We start from the raw sequence: 20,727 nt of genomic DNA on the forward strand, positions 1-20,727 counted from the left end.
TATGAACTTTATTATACCTTAACATACGGTATTACGTGATAGCTTTCAGAAATACTTTTATTCCTGACACGAAAACACAATTTGCAGATAAAAAGATGGAAGTAAGTATCATAATATTATACTTATACATTAAATATACCAGGAAAAGGTGAAGGCAGTCAAGCCGTCCCTGGGTTCCTTCGGGATGCAAATAGGAAAGGATATCAGGACGGGAGTGTGATTCCAAGTTTCTTGAACTGGTATACCTCTCTCTATCTCCTATTGCCAAATGCATTCAATATAACAACCAGCCGGGCTAGCACATGATTGGCGCGACAGTATCTCGCGGCGAGATAGACTACCCGTCCCTCTTTTATTAATGTTGTTTGAAAAAGCCGGGTAGTCTATGTCGCCGCGAGATACTGTCGCGCCAATCATGTGCTCGGGGTGCTGTAGGTACTTGGCAGCCTTCATCGGCCCCAAAAGGTTCCCGTTACATGATTATGTTGAGTTCTCCGAAGTTCCAGTAGTAGGTTCTGGGGCAGTGCATCTCTTTAAATGGGTCCTCATATTTGAAGACTGCGTGAAGGCTAAACTGCACCTTGGACAGGAATATGGCTTAGCCCCGGTGTGAAAGTTGACGTGCGACTTGAGATGATGCTTTTTTGTGAACGATTTGGGACACATCGGGCATTTGAAGGGCTTTACGCCTGCAAAAAATCAAAATAAACTATTAGTTAACTCTAGTGGTTATATTCTCTTTGGTTAACTCCTCCTAATCTAAAGGCTTGCTCAGACACATTCTAAAGGAGCTCAGAGTCTGCTCAGCTAAGATAACCCAAGGTTCGGACCAAGCTGTTGTAGTGACCCTGCCTGCTAAGCCTTAGCCGATGGTCCTGGGTTCGAATGCCGGTAAGGGCATTTATTTGTGTGATGAACACTAATATTTGTTCCGGAGTCATGGATGTTTTCTATGTATATAAGTATGTATATATCTATATAAGTATGTATATCGTCGCCTAGTACCCATAGTACAAGCTTTGCTTAGTTTAGGGCTAGGTTGATCTGTGTAAGATGTCCCCCAATTTATTTATTATTTATTATTATTTAAGCATCAGATTTTACAAAATTTTGTAAGTACCAAGCCAGAAGAAAATTAGACTTTATTGATATTAAACCAATTTTTTACTCGTAGTGGTAAATATCAAATGATAGGCATTTTTTCCAAGAAACACATGGCTATAACGCAGTATGACTAGGAGGTCGATTCTGATTTTAATTTCTTATCTGAAACTGTTATGGATTTGATCTTTTATCTTTCAACAGTGACATTTCTGGACCAGAAATACCTTCCGCAGCATGTCCTTTGGAAGCATCATATTCAAATTCATACCTGTATGAAGCCGAAGATGCAAGGTCATGTTAGATCGATCAGCAAAGCGCTTCTCGCAGTGTGGACAGGCGTAGGGCCGCTCCCCGGAGTGTGTGCGTTGGTGCTGTTTCAGAAGCATCTTGCGAGAAAACGCCTTGCCACACGTGGGGCAAACGTGAGGCTTCACTCCTGAAATCAATATATGTTGTTGTTTTAAATGCTGTTGTGTGGTTTTTGGTGATCTATGTACAGTCAAATAATTTCATTTCGATACGATTTTGTATCTTGTCAGCGTGACAATCAATATGAAAGTCGCTAGTGACCTCATACATGCCTCATACTATTGTCAATTTGTCACTGTATGAAATGACAAGGTACGAAATTGACGGAAGCTAAATTCATTGACTGTACGTATGCCAGACATGGCCATCTAATAATTATATACCTACCTGATACATATTACATTTCAAAATATATCATATCGTCGGGTGACAAGTAAAAGTCACTAAGGACTATCAAAAAATTAAAGTAACAATGCACTTTATTACACTTGTAACACGGTTTATTGTCCAATAATTTCAATGGTGTTAGTTAGTGACTTTTACTTGTCACCCGACGATATTTTAAAATCAAATTTAATGTACGTTTGAAGGTTTCTAAATAGGGTAGAGTTTTTTTATCATTGTGATTTCCCAACATGAAAAAAGTGCTTTTTGTAAAATTAAAATTAAGGAAATAAAAAATAGTAGTCGCTGTTTCCTAAACCTTAAAACGTATTGGTACTGTCAAAAAATAAAATCACGATGTTATTTAGGTACGTAAATTTGTTTTTACGACGTAATAAGAGAATGTATTTACCTAATTATAGATTTTCATTTAGTTCACAAGCAATTGTTTACATTTAGGTAAAGTACTCCAGCCAGTACTAAACACGAATCATGGAAAAAGTCATGCACCGAGCCTATAAATACTGTAAGTATCATAAAATCTACCTAGATACAAGACTTAGATGCTGCCTCGCGGTGAAAGCGAAACTCGTTGAAGTGTGACGAGCGGCGCGGCGCGGGAGGGAAAAGTGCAACGCATTCGAGGAAAAACTAGCGGCTGTGGCCTGAACTAACTTAGTGATTGCATTCATTGTACTTATTTACATGTGTACTCTTATCTAGAATTAGAAAGAGTAAACCGGCAGCTGCGGTCGTGTATTAAGCAGATATTTAATTTGATAACGTTATCGTATGAATATGTTACTTTGCAAATGCGAAGAAAAATCAAGTAATCATTTCCATAAATTATTTGTTTCGATTTGCGTTTTTATTCGCGATTGTCACTTATTTTTTAGCTAGGCCCGTGTTTACATTTGTTGCATTTGCCTTGATTAATGATTAAGTAGTGTTTCGCGTGAGATCATACATTTTGCTACTTGCCTTTAATGTAGGTACGAACTCGCACTAAACACTAATCAATATGTAAACAGACCCTATAAGTGACTGAACCGTTTATGAATATTAATTAACACCCAATTTAGTTACAATTATCAGTTAATATTCATTAATTAAGCGGCTTGCCAAAGGCTTAGGCCCTGGAGGCGTATTCTGATTGCAATAACAGGTTATGAACTTGATCTTCTACCAGAAACTCGCTCACTTTTGACCTTGACAGATTACTCGTAATGTCCATAATAAATCCAAATTCATAACCTGTAATTACAATCGGAATACGCCTCCTGGATAAAGTACCTATACGAAAACGTGACGGAAAACGTAAATTAATATTAGGATACTAGCCTGTGTGTATTCGCACATGCATGTTGTACGCGACTCGTTGATTGAAGGATTTCGGACATTGCGAACATTTGTATTCCTTGCGGTTCCTGAAAAGAAAATAATGTATTGAAATATAATAATGAGTAACTTTGACCATGATAGAATAGAATAGAATAGTTATTTTCGAAACAAGTGCGAAAAAGAGGAAATTCAAAACGAGTGGCGCTAAATTAAAACACGACCGAAGGGAGTGTTTTAAATCGACACGAGTTGCGAATTACCTATTCGCACGTGTATCGAACAACGTTTTACAGTACATATGGCCCTTTAAACTTTTGACATCGCACGAAAAGTGCTATTTTACCCACTAGTGCGTAAAAATAGGGCCATATGTACTGTAAATGTTTTTATCTAACTTTAAATTCCAAAGGTACTCAATTTGGTTTTATTATTTTATACTAGCTGTTGCCCGCGACTTCGTACGCGTGGATTTGTATATTGGTGGTTATACATTCTACATTAGTTTAGCTTTAGAACATTATGCAGCAAAAGATAGCAGTAGGGACGGTTAATCATTTGTTAATTATTATACAACGCATGAGATTTGTCTTTCACAACCTGGCTACGAAGGCCCCTAACTGAATAAAATTGTTCTCGATATAATCTCTCTCAACCCGCAGAAGATTTTCAAGTCCACTATTTAATAAAACCTACTACCTAACTACCTATTTACGAAGTTTGAAGTTCCTAGCTTTAAATAAAATTTGAACCCTCTACCAACTCTCAACCCCTGTTTAAACTTTTAGGGGATGAATTTTTAAAAACGCTGAAATTACTTTTCTTGTATTGTAATAATATGCCTTTATACAACGATTCAAGTCCCGCACTCAAATAAATATTTGGGTTCCATACAAATTTTTGACCCCCTTCACCACCTTGGGGGATGAATTATCAAAGACTCTGAAATTAGTTTTCTTTACCTTTACATTTTTACAAAGCTTCAAGTTCCTAGCTTTAAATAAAATTATAACCTATACAATCTTTCTACCCCTTTTTAACCCTGTTATGGGATGAATTTTTAAAAACGCTGAAATTAGTTTTCTTGTGTTCTAATAATATGGCTTTATACAAAGATTTAAGTCCCGCACTCTCAAAAATATTTGATCTCCATACAAACTTTCAACCCCTTTTCACCTCCTCGGGGGATGAATTTTTAAAATCGCTGAATAGGGTTTTTTGTTTTTTAATAAAATACCTTTTTACGAAGTTTCAAGTTCCTAGCTTTAAATAAAATTTGAACCCTATACAGACTTTCAACCCCTTTTGGATCCTTACAGGGGATGAATTTTTAAAAACTTCTCTTTTAATGAAATAACTTTTTACGAAGTTACAAATTCGTAGCTTAAAAAAATTTAAACCCTATACAATCTTTCAACCCCTTTTTAACCCTTATAAGGGATGAATTTTTGTAAACGCTGAAATAACTTTTCTTGAGATCTAATAATATGGCTTTATACAAAGATTCAAGTCCCGCACTCTAAAAAATATTTGATCTCCGTACAAACTTTCAACCCCTTTTTCACCACCTCGGGGGATGAATTTTTAAAAACACTGAAATTATTTGTTGTTTTTTAATTTCATACCTTTTTACGAAGTTTCAAGGTCCTAGCTTAAAATAAAATTTGCACCCCAAGACAGATTTTCATCCCCTTTTTTACCCCCTTAGGGGTTGAATTTCCTAAAACGTCGCAATTCCTTTTTTTTGCAATCGGCTATTATGCCTTTCTAAAAAGTTTCAAAGCATTTGTAATGGATTCAAACTTTCAACCCCTTTTTAACCCTGTTAGGGGATGAATTTTCAAAAACGCTGAAATTACTTTTCCTGTCTTATAATAATATACCCATATACAAAGTTTCAAGTCCCACACTCACAAAAATATTTGATCTCCATACAAACTTTCAACCCCTTTTTCACCACCTTGGGGGATGAATTTTCGAAAACGCTGAAATTAGTTTTCTTGTTTTTTAATATAATACATTTTCACAAAGTTTAAAATTCCTAGCTTAAACTAAAACTTGAACCCCATACAATCTTTCAACCCCCTTTTAACCCTTTTAAGGGATGAATTTTTGGAAACGCTGAAATTACTTTTCTTGAGATCTAATAATATGGCTTTATACAAAGATTGAAGTCCCGCACTCTAAAAAATATTTGATCTCCGTACAAACTTTCAACCCCTTTTTCACCACCTCGGGGGATGAATTTTTAAAAACACTGAAATAAGTTTTGTTGTTTTTTAATTTCATACCTTTTTGCGAAGTTTCAAGGTCCTAGCTTAAAATAAAATTTGCACCCAAAGACAAAGTCTCATCCCCTTTTTTACCCCCTTAGGAGTTGAATTTCCTAAAACGTCGCAATTCCTTTTTTTTGCAATCGGCTATTATGCCTTTCTAAAAAGTTTCAAAGCGTTTGTAATGGATTCAAACTTTCAACCTCTTTTTAACCCTGTTAGAGGATGAATTTTTAAAAACACTGAAATTACTTTTCTTGTCTTATAATAATATACCCATATACAAAGTTTCAAGTCCCACACTCACAAAAATATTTAATCTCCATACAAACTTTCAACCCTTTTTTTACCACCTTGGGGGATGAATTTTCGAAAACGCTGAATTTAATTTCCTTATTTTTTAATTTAATACATTTTTACAAAGTTTCAAATTCCTAGCTTAAAATAAATCTTGAACCCCATACAACCTTTCATCCCCTTTTTAACCCTTTTAAGGGATGAATTTTTAAAAACGCTGAAATTACTTTTCTTGAGATCTATTAATATGGCTTTATACAAAGATTGAAGTCCCACACTCTCAATAATATTTGATCTCCGTACAAATTTTCAACCCTTTTTCACCACCTCGGGGGATGAATTTATAAAAACGCTGAAATTAGTTTTCTCGTTTTTTAATTTAATACCTTTTTGCAAAGTTTCAAGGTCCTAGCTTAAAATAAAATTTGCACCCCAAGACAAAGTTTCATCCCCTTTTTTACCCCCTTAGGGGTTGAATTTCCTAAAACGTCGCAATTACTGTTTTTTGTAATCGGCTATTATACCTTTCTAAGAAGTTTCAAAGCATTTGTAATGGATTCAAGCTTTCAACCCCTTTTTAACCCTGTTAGGGGATGAATTTTCAAAAACGCTGAAATTACTTTTACTGTCTTATAATAACATACCCATATACAAAGTTTCACGTCCCACACTCACAAAAATATTTGATCTCCATACAAACTTTCAACCCCTTTTTCACCACCTTGGGGGATGAATTTTCGAAAACGCTGAAATTAGTTTTCTTGTTTTTTAATATAATACATTTTCACAAAGTTTCAAATTCCTAGCTTAAACTAAAACTTGAACCCCATACAACCTTTCATCCCCTTTTTAACCCCCTTAGGGGTTGAATTTTTCAAAATCGCTTCTTATCTCTTGTACACTTTACAAATGCAACCTAGTGTGCAAATTTCAACTTTCTAGCTTTTGTAGTTTCGGCTCTGCGTTGATGAATCAGTCAGTCAGTCAGTCAGTCAGTCAGTCAGTCAGGACACTTGCATTTATATATATAGATAGATAGAAGATAGATAAACAAAGTGGCCCGTTTTCATTGCTCAGGGGGCCGATTTTTGAATTTCGACCACTCGATTTCGTGTATTTCGTTAATTAATATATCCACTACTAGGCATTTAAATTCTACTAATAGAATTGAAATCGAGTGGTCAATACCAATAGATTCCAAATTTCGATCGCTCGTATTTCAAAAATTAGCATTTCGCCGTTTTCCACCGATTTTCGAGTGACGAAATCGAGCGATCGAAATTCAAAAATCGGCCCCCTGAAGCACTACCATGAGTTCCGTAAATGACAGTCGATAGTGAGAACGTTAAGGAAAATGTATGGAGTATTTGTACAGTGCCTCTACCGGTCACTTAAAGAACTAAAAATTTCAACTGGTACCATGAGTTCCTAACGTTTTTACGTAAGTTTTCTATCCATGCCTAACTTCACACCTAAAACGCTCTCTTTCTAACTATATAAAGAAAACTGAGCCAGAATTATACAAGTTAATTACTTTACGCCGTTTACGCGAATAAACGTGACAGATGTCATCGAAAAATACGTGCGTTTTCGACGTTACATTTCTTTCAACTTGTAAACACAACAAATAAACATATTTTTCACGATTATCTTTGCAATTTTCAACGTAGTATGTATTTATTTATAAGAGTTACGTGAACTCCAGGCAAAACTAATACGGAATAAATCAATTAGTAGCTCGAAAAAAGGCTGATTTGATACAAAGGTAATGAGTTATATTTACTCCTATTTCTACTGTTTAGTTAAGTACATTTGCAAAGATCACATTACTTACGAGCAGTTTTTGCTTTTAGGCATGAACCTATGATTGAAAACAACATTTCCATACAAACCCGGATGGCATCCAGCGGTACATGCGTGCAAGCAAATCGTTCATTGTTGTATGCATTGTAGAAGTGATTAGTTGGCAAGTCGCTAAATGCCGGGACAACAACTTGAGGAAGATGATGATGTCAAGGAGCGGTACATAGACATGTTGTGTTGTTGTTGCCGGGTGCACATACCACATAGTAACACAATATACATAATACTTACTGCAAGACCTGTTGTTTATATGTACACAGAGAGAGTTCTTACGTATTTTTTATATTATTACCTATTATTTTATATCTTAAATAAAATAAAACATACAAATGTTCTGTGAGTTTATTTATTTTTCTTTACTACCTATATATTATTTCCCGATGTTCAAGTTCAGTTCGATGTTTCATGTGTGTGGTGATGATGTTTCATGTCTCGTCAGTTTGGCAACAGGAAATATAAAACTTAACATTTTTTGCTGGTAGTTCACAATCTGAAAATTAAAATAAGGTTTAACACATTCACTGCCCAAAAACCCGCTGAGTGGGTTCATTTTGTATTGGGAAGGGGCGCTTGGCACTGAAAGTGCTAAGATCGAGATCATTTAGGTACCATAAAATTTAGATCGCTGTTAAGGCCGTATAATGTTACTTACTTAGTACGCCGGCACGTACAGCAACCTACACAAAACGAGGCCAGGGCAAGACCTAACATATATACATACCTATTTTAATACAGATTTCTTCTCACGTGTGTACTATTTTCAACATAAGTACATAATAATCTTATTTATGTAGCCAAAAGTAGCCCGTATAATTTGCTTCATATTTTTTAACACGCAAAGGTATAATTCTAACACGATTATTAATGGTGTTTACGTATTTATCATATATTATTTTTCATTTTTTCCTTGAACACAGCACTGTTTATACATTGTTTACTAACATTGATATGTTTAATATTTTCGTAACTATGGCAACGTCAAATCTTTAAAAATTGTAGAATGAATGTTGAATCTGTAAAAAGTGACAAAATAGCTCGCACAAATTCAAGAATGGCGGGTAGCGTGTCAAGCCAAGTTTAAAAGAGAACTGGCGACTCAGCGGCTATGTGTTATATTAACTAGAAATAATTGTTAAATAGAAATAAATGTTAGTTTCGAAATCAACTATGGTGAATACTAATAATTTCTGTACAAAAAGTAATGATAATGCATCAAAAACATAAAATAATTTGAAATGAGAGTCAAGTTCAATACTAGCTACTTATAAAAAATATGCGTCGTTGTTGACTTCGCCGGAAAACGAATTGAAATCTATACCTATACGGGGTATTTTGCCAGTTACTGGCCCTAAACTAAAAATGAATTATATTCACGTATAAACAGAATTCATTTTAGTATTAGGTGGCCAGTTATTGAAAGCTGACCAGTTATTGAAACTATACTAAATTGAATTCTGTTTATAGATGAATAGAATTCATCATTAGTTTAAGGTGGCCAGCTAGCCAGTCACTGGCGAATTACCCTGGGTACAAGTCCTAGTTCGCTTGGGATGAAATTAAAGTTCAGGATTTGTCTTGTTTAGTTTTTATACCAACAAACTAAATTCTTAGAAAAGTAACATAGACAAATATAATATAGCGTGTACGTAAAAACTAGTCAAGTAAAATCCTGAACTTTAATTACATCACAAGCGAACTAGAACTTGGCACCCATATAGATATCAATTCTTTTTTCCGCAAAATCAACACCGAGGCATATTCTAAATATTGGACTTGGCTCTCATTTCACATTTATGTTTTTGATCACCCTATTAGAAACCATAGAAACAGCTAAAACATTTCACAGTTCGCAATATGCGGGCATGCTTCTCTTTTACTCTAATTAAGGAGTAATTAGACTGACAGAGAAAGATGCCCGCTATTTGCAAACTTCGATGTTTTCGGTAGGTTACTTTGATATTTAGTTCTTTAGGTGACTCCTAGGGGCGCTGTACAATCCTCCGATATAATTCTAACACTGTTTTTAGTATACTTAGAAAGGGACAGTATCGTTTCTAGTGGAGTGAAGTTAGGCACATTAGACCGTAAAGAAACGTAAAACGTGACATAAGGCACGTTTATTCACATAAAGTAAGTGAGAAATACTCAGGCAACTGATGGTAGAGGCTCTGGAGTGTAAAGTAAAATCCGCAAAATAAGATTTCCCACGTATACCTACCTAATACGCCAATTCCTGCAACTTGTTTTGATAGTATTTTTTTCACGCTTAATACCTTTTTCAAAGAATAAAGTGTGGATCTTCAGAATCTTGTCAACACATTCACTGCCAGGGACCCGCTATACGGGTTTTCGCTACAAAGTGGAAAATATGTGTCATCGGCTACACTCGTAGCGCGTAGCTCGCGTTGGCAATGAATGTGGTAAGCGGGCTTATTTACTGTGGGCCCGATTCGGATTTTGTAATAGACATCTATTAGATATCTTTTAGACATCACCAAGATACGATAACGATATGTTTAAGATATAACCTGTCAAATTTGACATTTCCGCGATTCTGGAGATACTCTTGAACGATTTCCTCAAGATATCACTTAGAGATCTAATTCACATCTAATAGATATCTAACACGATCTATCGTAAAAGTTACATTGGTTGCCCGAATTGCGCTGCAAAAGAGAACTAGTTGAAATCTAAACTATAACGTATCTAGAATGGGTCTAGTACGTGTCGTCTCTTGTGAATATCTTGAAGTTCGAATACGGCAGAATATCTAAAATAGCCGCACTGACCTGTGTATCTTCATGTGGCTACTGAGGTACCCGCGGTCGTTGAAAGACTTGCCGCACACGGCACAGGAGGCGGCGAACTCGCGGGTGCCGCGGTGCACCGACATGTGGTACTTGAAGTTCCGCAGCTGTGAGAAGGTCTTGCCACACTCGTTGCAGGCGTAGCGGCTGCGAGTTGGCGGTTGCTGAAAGATATTCATAACTTAGTACTCTGTTGTATAGAGTATGCGGGTGGTTCGACTCCTATCCTGGGCACCCAAGGCCCTACTCACTGTTTCTTTCGTTTATAACATTTCATTTTATCATGATAGAGCCTTTTTAGGTAAATAAAGGTAAAGAGATTTTTTAGGTAAATTACAAGGTTTTAAATCGTAAGGTAGATATGCTACTTTTGTTTTAGACTGCAGGCTTGTTTTTCCATCGTATTAAAAAGAAAGTTAAATCAATAGGTGCTTAAAATAAGCCCTACGAAGAATGTTCTTTTTATTGTATTATCAACTAAAAATAAAATTTTCTCCTCAAATATTTTATTATTTCAGTTGTCTTCGCGTAGTTGGTATCCTATGTAGATGATTAAGGGCTCAAGGTAGAAGATATCTGCATTATTGATTACCTTGTAACCCATTCTTTTCTTAAATAATTAATTAGGTACGTAATAAATATCTATCATGATTCGCCGGAAATCTTTAACCCTTAAATGCATAGTGTTGCCAAATGTCTACAAACCATTAGACAGCTCACAGATTAATGGTTAATCAAATTCTATTTGTTCCTGTATATTATTTCAATAGTAAAACTAATAAACTTTCCGAATTATTACATACATTTACGCAGTATTTTAATTTATAAAAATTACATTTGTTTATAGACGAAATGTCGGAAAACTTAGAAAAACCTGGAAGTTGATGATTTTTAGTATGTGATTTTGGGCAGATTTTTCGGGGTTTGTAATTATTTTATATTTACTAACTTTATCATAGGTATATCACAAATAGTGTACCTTTCTAATGGTAGTAAAGAATTTCATATATATAGAACTGAAAATTACATATTTACATAAATATGATTTAGCCAATTCAACTTCTAACACTGATTTCGCAGTGAAAATCGAAGTTATATTTTTTTTACTATTTTTCCTAGAATCGGAAAATAATTATGTGATACATATATTAATTTCGGGCAAAAAGAAAAGTCATGCATTTAAGGGTTAAAAAAAATTACCATGGAAATAGAGATTTGAACATAGCACTTCACATTTGGAGTATGGTTGCTATTCATTTAGTGTTAGGCGTCTTTCGACAATTTTTTAATGGTTTTAACATTAAATCTTAAACTTACCTGATTATTATCGGGGTATTTGCTTTCCTCAGGAGATGAAATTGTCTTCGGTATGAAATGGTCACTATTACATAGATCTGACTGACTCTCTAAATGTTCATCTTTCAGTATTGTAGGTATGATATGAACGTTGTTATTACTATCATTTGGAAAATGCTGAAACATTAAGTATGATGTTTTATAGATTGATAACAGCATTGTTTCAAATAAAAAAAAAGTTGTTAACAAATCATACGATCAATTGAAGTCGAAAAAAGAAAAAAAATATATATGATAGGTAATTTCCTTACCTGCAATTATATTACTAATGTTTAAAAGTTAAATGAAAAAAAAATATATTCAAAATGCATAATTTGAAGGAAATTCATTTATTTCGTCGTTATTAAAAACTTACACCATTCAAACTGGGTCCTTTTCTTCGAAAGGGTCTGAAGCTGTTAGGTAATCGAGGACACCAGGGACTATCCAAGGCTTTATTTAAGATCGCCACCTTATGCTGGATATTATATGATATGCTTTTTTCAACTTTTATCCCCATGCAATCTGCCTTCGTCACATAATTGTTTGCAACTGATGTCGGCATAGCTGTGTGAGCTGTCTGTACTATGCTAAGATCTAAATACGACTTATGTTTAGAATTATTCCGCAACGTTTCCATAGAAGATGACGAACATACTGGCCCCATCCAAAGGTTACTTAAATTCGACAATTTTCTATTGAGCTCCGTTATGATCACGTTATCCTGGTGTAGTTTACTTGTTAATCTTAAATTATAAGGCATTTGACTAGATGCACCATCGGATGGCGAATTCACCGTGTCAGGGCTAAAAGATCCATTCACATTTGCATTCGTCAAGAACAGAGATGCCGGGGAACGATAGCATCTGTTTGGTATTGCTGGCACGCCCGCCGCCCGACCGTTAGCGTTACGGTTTCGAGGATATGTCTCCATAAATGAATCACGTAGAAAATAGTCTCTTTGTCGGTCTTCATGCGACGATTGCAGATTTCCCAAAACGGGCTTAAACTGTTCATTCTGATTCCGAGACGCTTGTATACAGTCTTTATAATCTGTAGCACCTTTTGTATTGCATGAAGCCGCGTGTTGATTTAGTTTTCTAAAAGTTACTAGTGACGATTTACTATCATCCTCGGAGCGTAATACAAATACACTGGCATCGTTAGCTATGCTTTTGTGTACATTATAATCAATGTCAATATTAATAGAGAGTTGCGTCAAATATTGCCGGTCGACGAAAATTTGCATGGCTTTCACGATATCTAAAAACTTATCGACCTTTTGTCTCGGCATCGCGACTTCGCCGTTGTATATGTAATAAAGGACAGCCGACAAGGCTTCTAGGTCGAAGTCTGGCAAGACAATTAACGTCGGCGTGTCTTCTATAGGACAAGAAAGCAGGATCCGCTGAAAGAAAATGAATGCTAATTAGTTTTAATGAACAACACTGAGCAAAATAGCGGTAGCATTTGCCTTATTATGAGGCGCTGTAAGCCTTTAGGGTCTATTCAGGCTTTATTCAAGTAGTTTTTCAACATAATTGCAGCAAGAAACAAACTCCATCGTTCTGTAATATGAAAAGCTTTGAAAATGACAAATTTGCTTTTAGAATAACGTCGGCAAATAGTCAAAACAAACGACTAGCTTTTATTTAACTTGCAATGTATGTTATTTCATCTCTGTGTGTGTTTAGATCAATTCCTGATAACTGGTTTTAAACCCGTAACCGATATCTGATTTACCAATAATCTATTATACCTGCATGTATTCCATCAGTGACAATGTGATAACGATGGCAACACGGGCCATACAGAAACATTTAAGTACCTACATCATAGAGATAGATCTTTATTTTGCATATTCTCACGCAGAGAATTGCAATCGCAATCCAGCGCGGGAACGCTGCCTGCGTATTGGGCACCCTCCCGAGGGCACCAAATTTTGATAGGTATTTTTAATTTTTAGTTTTAGTTATTTTAATTGTAGTTAGTTTTAGTTTTATATTCTATGTCTTTTAGTAATTTATATTAATAAAGCCATTTATTTTGCATCCAATGTACATATTTATATTACATGCGAGTAGACTACATAGTATGTAACATCTATATATACACATGGACCCTGATGTTAGGGTATCGTAAAAATATTTGTAACAAATGCTAAATAACAAATCAAATTTTAAGTTTTAGACATGTGACAAACATAACATTAACCTAAAATAAATTAAGAGTAGGTAACAATTAAGAACAATCAATTTATATAATATTTAAAAATAAAAAAGTCAAGTGATCAATTCTAAAATGACATTTCATAAAATGATCATATTCTATGATTTGGCCACGACATAGCTACAACATACATGACTAGCTATTGCGCATAGTCAAATACAGTTACTAAACAACTACGTATGTTATACAGGAAGGATGTAAGTACCCTGAGGAAGGAGCTGACGCTGGCAAGCACGGCGCGGTGGGCGCCGAACGCGCGGCCGCCGCACAGCAGGCTCACGTCACACCACTCCTCGCGTGACAGCCACTCGCACATCTAAGGATCATAAATCATACAAGTGAATTGATAATAAATTATTTAACCTCCTGTGACTAAATGTACATTACAATGTAGATATTCTGCAATCTAATTTGAACCTTTCATGAATCAAATAAAGTAGCATTTCTTTTGATTCATTGATTTTTAAAACAAACGAAATTCCTTCTAATTAACTTTGGTAGCTGACCGGTACAGCAGGTACGAAGATTGGGGATCTAAACCTTGTCTCCTTTAAATATGATATATTCCGAATATCACATTTATTATCGAACACAATTACGAAACAGTCTACAGCATACAGCTGCCAGTAGGCCTATCTGTAATTCTGTATGCCGCTTGCCGTTACTTTACTGCTCATAATTAAACTTAAATTAGTCACGTGCGGGCGTTTTAATCTTACGCATTATAAAAACCCGAATAAATAAAGCCCGAATAAAAAACCTATAAACTTACCGTCCTTGTGAAACATTGTAGTCCAAAGTCGGACGATAGTTGAGGGCCTCAACTGCAGTTAAAAGTCTTGATTTTATTTAAATTGTAAGGTGATATCTGATCGAAATCACATATTGTCTGAATGTGCTATCGTCAATTCCTTCATCGGTCAGAGTAGCTTCAAACTCAAATTTATGCAAACACGCCATGTTTGCGACTGCGACACACTTTTAATACTACAGTAGAGCAAATAGAAGCCTCCGTAACCTGTAGCGAGCACTGGGGAGATGAGCAGAGCACATACATTTGACCAGGTCAACGTTTTTAAACTAGCACCCGTGAAAGTGCAAATAGATGTGACCAAAGAGAAAATTGGATGCAATCGTCATTTTTACCGATTTGTCCACTGTTTGAGTAGAGAACAAGTCTCATTGCGACTGGTGCCCGAGTAGTGGAATTCCGTATGTTTGCAGTGTCTATGTTGGGGCATGTTGACATGACATCGATTTCAATAAAATGTCAACAATTTTTGAAGAACTCGTTTCGGGCTAATGTTCCTAAATCTAATTCACTTTGATCAAACTACGAGTAGGTACATTAGCAAATCGATATCTACGAGTAGCTAGAGTCTGTTTGGAAAAATAAGAGTCGTGGAATGTGTATTAAATTCCACAACTCTTCTCTTTCCGCACAGACTCTACGCTGGCATCTAAGAGTGTTGATAAATGAAGTATAGAGGGTTTGTAATTCGGATCCAAGTTGTATGGTGATCTGGTCTTGAATTCAACGAACTTTTGTACAATTTGGATCCCGATTTAGGTAGTTTGTGGTAGCGCGTATATTAATAATAGTTTTGCTTGAATACCTAGGTATATTTATTTGATTTGGTTTTCGACGTTCTAATTAGGCACCTAACTATATACCTATATATATATATGTCAAAATACGAGAATATGACTTACTTAGGTATAACACAACGACATATTTTTTCTGGGCAACATCAAAATAATACTACGAAGCCGCCAAAGCTCCATGGCCAATAGTTTTTTTTAAGTTCTTTCTTCATTCCTACACAAATCTAACTTTCTCCTAAAGAAATCAATTATTTCAGCGTATAAGTATTTAGACATCTAAAAATACATTCGCGATCATTTTATCTTCCTATCTACTATTATTAACAATAGAAAGTCAAATTCGATCCACAGCAACGTCGTATTATCGATTATTTCCACTTCCAAGAAAAATCATACATAAACGTAAACCAACATCGTACCGTGAAGCGTACGTTAAAGCTAGTACCTATTAAAATTAGTGATTGGTACCTACCTTACATACTCGCGACTACCATCGTAGGTCAAACTACGTTTTACGAACACATGCTGAAATCGACTTTGTGTTATATAAAAACTATGGGTCGCTATAGACTTCGCACGGGTTAACAAACTATACATAAACCTTCCTCTTGAATCACTCTATCTATTTCAAAAAAACAACGGGTTGCACTCCCGGATTGCCGCCAGAACTGAAAACTCAATGATTAGTGCAAAATGTCTGCAGCACTATGTATAATTGAGGTTAACGCCATCTAGCGTTATTTCGTCGCATTACTTGAAACCCCTAAGCACATCACTGTTAGTACTTGAGTTATATTAATACCAGTTAGAGGGAAACTCACTAGATGGCATTTAAATCAATAAAGATAAACTCAATGACATTGAAGTAACAGTTTTTCGATCAGGTCACATGTCCGTCTGACACCTGTTACGAGATTAACATTTTTTCCCCATCACAAAAAGTGCACAGCGCCGCTAAAGAAGTTTTCACTTCAAAAATCCGCATCAAAATCCGTTGCGTAGTTTTAAAGATCTGCATATATAGGGACAGACAGCGGGAAGCGACTTTGTTGTATACTGTGTAGTGATATGTTTAAAATAAAAAGCAAACAGTCTAAACTAGGGGCAAAGTTGAGTGTGACCGCTATTTAAACGTTAACCACTTAAGATTGGTTAATATAATTCATTTGTTGATTTTGCACATTGACAAATAACCGTTAACATCATATGTTAAATTTTCAAGTAAAGGTGTAGGTACAATTTCACGCTAAAAATATATGGTATTGTTTTATTATTACATAAGTTACCTACATTTCGAAGGTAGGTGGTATAGCAACGGAAGTTTTCCATCTTAAGGTTACGTAGCCAAAATCGGACCTTGAAAATTATAAGATATTATTATGTAGAATAAAATAAAGTTTTTTTAAGAACCCATCAACGTGCACACTAGCGCCACTGCTAAATAATCGTGATTATTTCAATTTAACGAAAGATATTTAAATAAAAACCGGCCAAGTGCGAGTCGGACTCGCGCACGGAGGGTTCCGCACCATCAACAAAAAATAGAGCAAAACAAGCAAAAAAACGGTCACCCATCCAAGTACTGACCCCGCCCGACGTTGCTTAACTTCGGTCAAAAATCACGTTTGTTGTATGGGAGCCCCACTTAAATCTTTATTTTATTCTGTTTTTAGTATTTGTTGTTATAGCGGCAACAGAAATACATCATCTGTGAAAATTTCAATTGTCTAGCTATCACGGTTCGTGAGATACAGCCTCGTGACAGACGGACGGACGGACGGACGGACGGACGGACGGACGGACGGACGGACAGCGGAGTCTTAATCCGCTCCGTCCGTCCGTACCCAAAGGGTAAAAACGGGACCCTATTACTAAGACTCCGCTGTCCGTCCGTCCGTCCGTCTGTCACCAGGCTGTATCTCACGAACCGTATTCCACAATATTCGAGTAAAGATGACATTTTAGAGCGTTTTCTTATACATTAGTAAATATAAATTTTAGCTAAATATAATCGTGAAGATACAATAGCTAAACAATAACGAAGTCAATTTATTGTTCATCAGCCAGCCTATTATGGATAGCTTTATCCATCTTTATCCACGTGATAAAATAACTGTCACTGTTTAACACCGTGGGAAAGAAAGTGACGGACACCGTTTTATCACGCTGTCACGTAGACAAGAACGACCATCATATCCGTACTGATTGACAATGTGTCAGTCAAAAACGTACTTACTCATTTCAAGTGGCGATATCGTTTAATAAAGAGGTTGACAAATGATATGTGATAATTGTTTATGAAAATCAAAAATACTATTTGAAATCATCCTATAAGTGGTTTGACGTCATCCGCACTTTTTGTCCGACCCCTGACTCCAAGCAATCCAGCAACATAGAAACTAGTTTGATGTATTCAAAAAGTACTTTAATAGCGCGCAGTACGTAGCGCGCCCTCTTTTTTAAATATACATATTTCGTTAAATTTAAATAATCACGATTATGCGCTATGAATCGCCTCATTCGCCTCTTGCCTGTAACTCTTGAACCTTAACTTTCAATACTTAAAAAATAAATTTAAGTAAGTAGGTAGTTCATAAATAAATAAATATTTGGGACATCTTACACTGATCAACCTAGCCCCAAACTAAGCAAAGCTTGTACTATGGGTGCTAGGCAACGATATACATACTTATATAGATAAATACATACTTATTAGAAAACACCCATAACTCAGGAACAAATATCTGTGTTCATCACGCAAATAAATGCCTTTACCGGGATTCGAACCAAGGACCATCGGCTTAACAGATAGGGTCACTACCCAGACCGGTCGTAAATGTACATGATGATGATGATATCATATGATATGATGAATAAGTACTTTTAGTAAAAAATATTTTGAACATTCCTTGATTGTTTTCAAAATAATTTTTTGAGAAAATAAATTTCTTTAACCACAACATAAACGCCCCAATGCGAAGGTGAAGTTGTGGACAAAAGTTGAACATAGTGCGAAAATGGCAGAACGTGAATAAGAAAAGCAATAAGTACCTACCGCAATAAAAACTTTTATAGAAGACTAATTTTTACATGAAAACTTTTTTCTTTTTGCCGACAATGTTTATCGAATGTACCTATACCTACTTGAACGAGCGGGCCTCCACTTTTCAAATATGCCGGCTAATTCAACTGCCAAAGTTGGTTGGGCATAGGTACCTACTATAGAATAGGTCTCTATTGTTTTCCAAATAGTTTCTAGCCATAATGTATTGTTTCCCCGTATTTTCGTTAGTCATAATTCATTTGGTTCAGAAACGCGTCACTTTTCAGGATTGCCATAAAACAAACCTAACCTAACCTATCTATAGGAAATTAACCAAACGAAAATCCTGAAATGTTAACGGTTTCAGTTTTATGACTAATGAGAATATGACAAACCATATAATATTATGACTTAAAATTGTATGGGAAACAACGGGACTCCACTATAAAATAAATAAATATTCGGAGACAACCTTACACAGATCGACCTAGCCCCAAACTAAGCAAAGCTTGGACTATGGGTACTAGACGACGATATAACTACTTATAATATAGATAAAAATACACACTTATATACATAGAAAACAACCATGACACAGAACCAATTGCCTGTTCAAATACAAATTAAATACCCTTACCGGGATTCGAACCCGGGACCATCGGCTTCACAGGCAGGGTCACCACCCACTAGACCAGACCGGTCGAAAATTAATATTGGCATATTATGACTTACACTTCCAAAATCCTAAGTCCAACTCAGTATAACAAAACTTAAAAAAAAAAAACACTTTGGAAAAGTAAAGCTCACACACATGTACAAGTCGGGAGCACTACCGACGCGTCTACGGTCCGCAAGCGTAATGCATGTGCGTTACCTACCATTGCTGCCTTCACTACAGATTAATGGCACCTGTTTGAGAGCAAACAACTCTTTTTGGCACCTATTTGTCGAGCATACATTATCATCAAAGAAGGGGCATCTTACTACACCACGCCTAGGTACTTAGATTTTGGCACCGCTATGCGCGTCGTGGAATACAAAAAATCGAGTTTTTGATTTCCTAAGTAGATTGAAATACCAATAGTTTAAATAGATATTTCATAAAGGGTAATGGACCGTTTTGTCTACCCATGTGTCGTAATCAGGTACGTACTAAATACATGATAAGGTAACAGTATGAGTTATATGTGAACTGTTATGTAGGTACTTTCATCCATGATATACTTATGTACCTAGAAATCTCATAAAGTATGCCTCGTTAAACGCCAGGTTACGTTACTAAGCCAGCTAATCAAATGTTAACTATTTAAGAGGCGAAAGCCTCTTAAGGCCAATAATGCCCAGTCTTATTTTTATATCGAGCAAACTTTATTATTTATCGAGCTATAACCAAATTCACTGTAAGTATAGAATATTAAACTAAATTTTAGTTAGACAAAACCGACTTCACAATGTCTTCAAGAAGTTCGATCCAATCAGCAGTTCCATTCCATTTCACCAATAACAATAACATTGTTTAAATAAAAACTTGAATGAACTGAGAAATGCTTGATGAAGATGAAAATACAAAACAGATACATGCTTAGGTATAGGAGATTTGAGGAGTTTCCTAAATTCCTCATCATCATCATCTTCGTCGAGTTATCCCGGCGATTATGTCACGGCTGGATAGCCTGGAGTTTTTCAAAAACGGCAGTCGTCGATCTAAAACTAATTAAATTGATTTTAAATTACTGACCCTCACGCTCACATTTTTAATTGGTGTGAATGAGATTCAAAATCAAATCGAGATCGAATTTTCAAAACTTAAATGCCGCTCTTTGTTATTACTATATATTAGACATAAACTTAATCACAACTAACAGGCCAATTAGAACGTACACTGACATCAAAAAGATGTAATTTAGGTATCGTGGGTCTAGCTCGCGCCAATACATGTACCTACAGACAAGTAAGGACGAAATACACGATAACTAAATGAGTAAATGACATAATTTAGATATCATTCTGATGTCAGTGTAGGTACGTTCGAATTGGCCTGTAAGCTTACTTCGTAGCGCTACGGCGTAGCTTTATATTTTCACGTATACCGAAACTTCTACACAGAGGCGAGGCGTGAGTGGCATTCAGATTATGAAAA

The 20,727-nt window shown here is 35.7% G+C and overlaps 1 protein-coding gene across 1 annotated transcript; it reads right to left on the reverse strand.

Moving 5' to 3' along the window:
- Positions 1-477: 477 nt before the first annotated feature.
- On the reverse strand, positions 478-14,286 carry LOC134650350 (zinc finger protein 782-like). The gene is made up of 7 exons (XM_063505312.1): positions 14,145-14,286; positions 12,087-13,118; positions 11,693-11,848; positions 10,358-10,539; positions 3,139-3,224; positions 1,373-1,540; positions 478-689 (listed from the first exon to the last, which is right to left on the reverse strand). The coding sequence occupies exons 1-7, from the start codon at positions 14,253-14,255 to the stop codon at positions 481-483; spliced, it is 1,944 nt and encodes a 647-aa protein (XP_063361382.1). The 5' UTR covers positions 14,256-14,286; the 3' UTR covers positions 478-480.
- Between the last annotated feature and the right edge of the window lie 6,441 nt (positions 14,287-20,727).

Source organism: Cydia amplana, chromosome 8 (assembly GCF_948474715.1).
Source record: "Cydia amplana chromosome 8, ilCydAmpl1.1, whole genome shotgun sequence".
In the NCBI taxonomy this organism is placed as follows: domain Eukaryota; kingdom Metazoa; phylum Arthropoda; class Insecta; order Lepidoptera; family Tortricidae; genus Cydia; species Cydia amplana.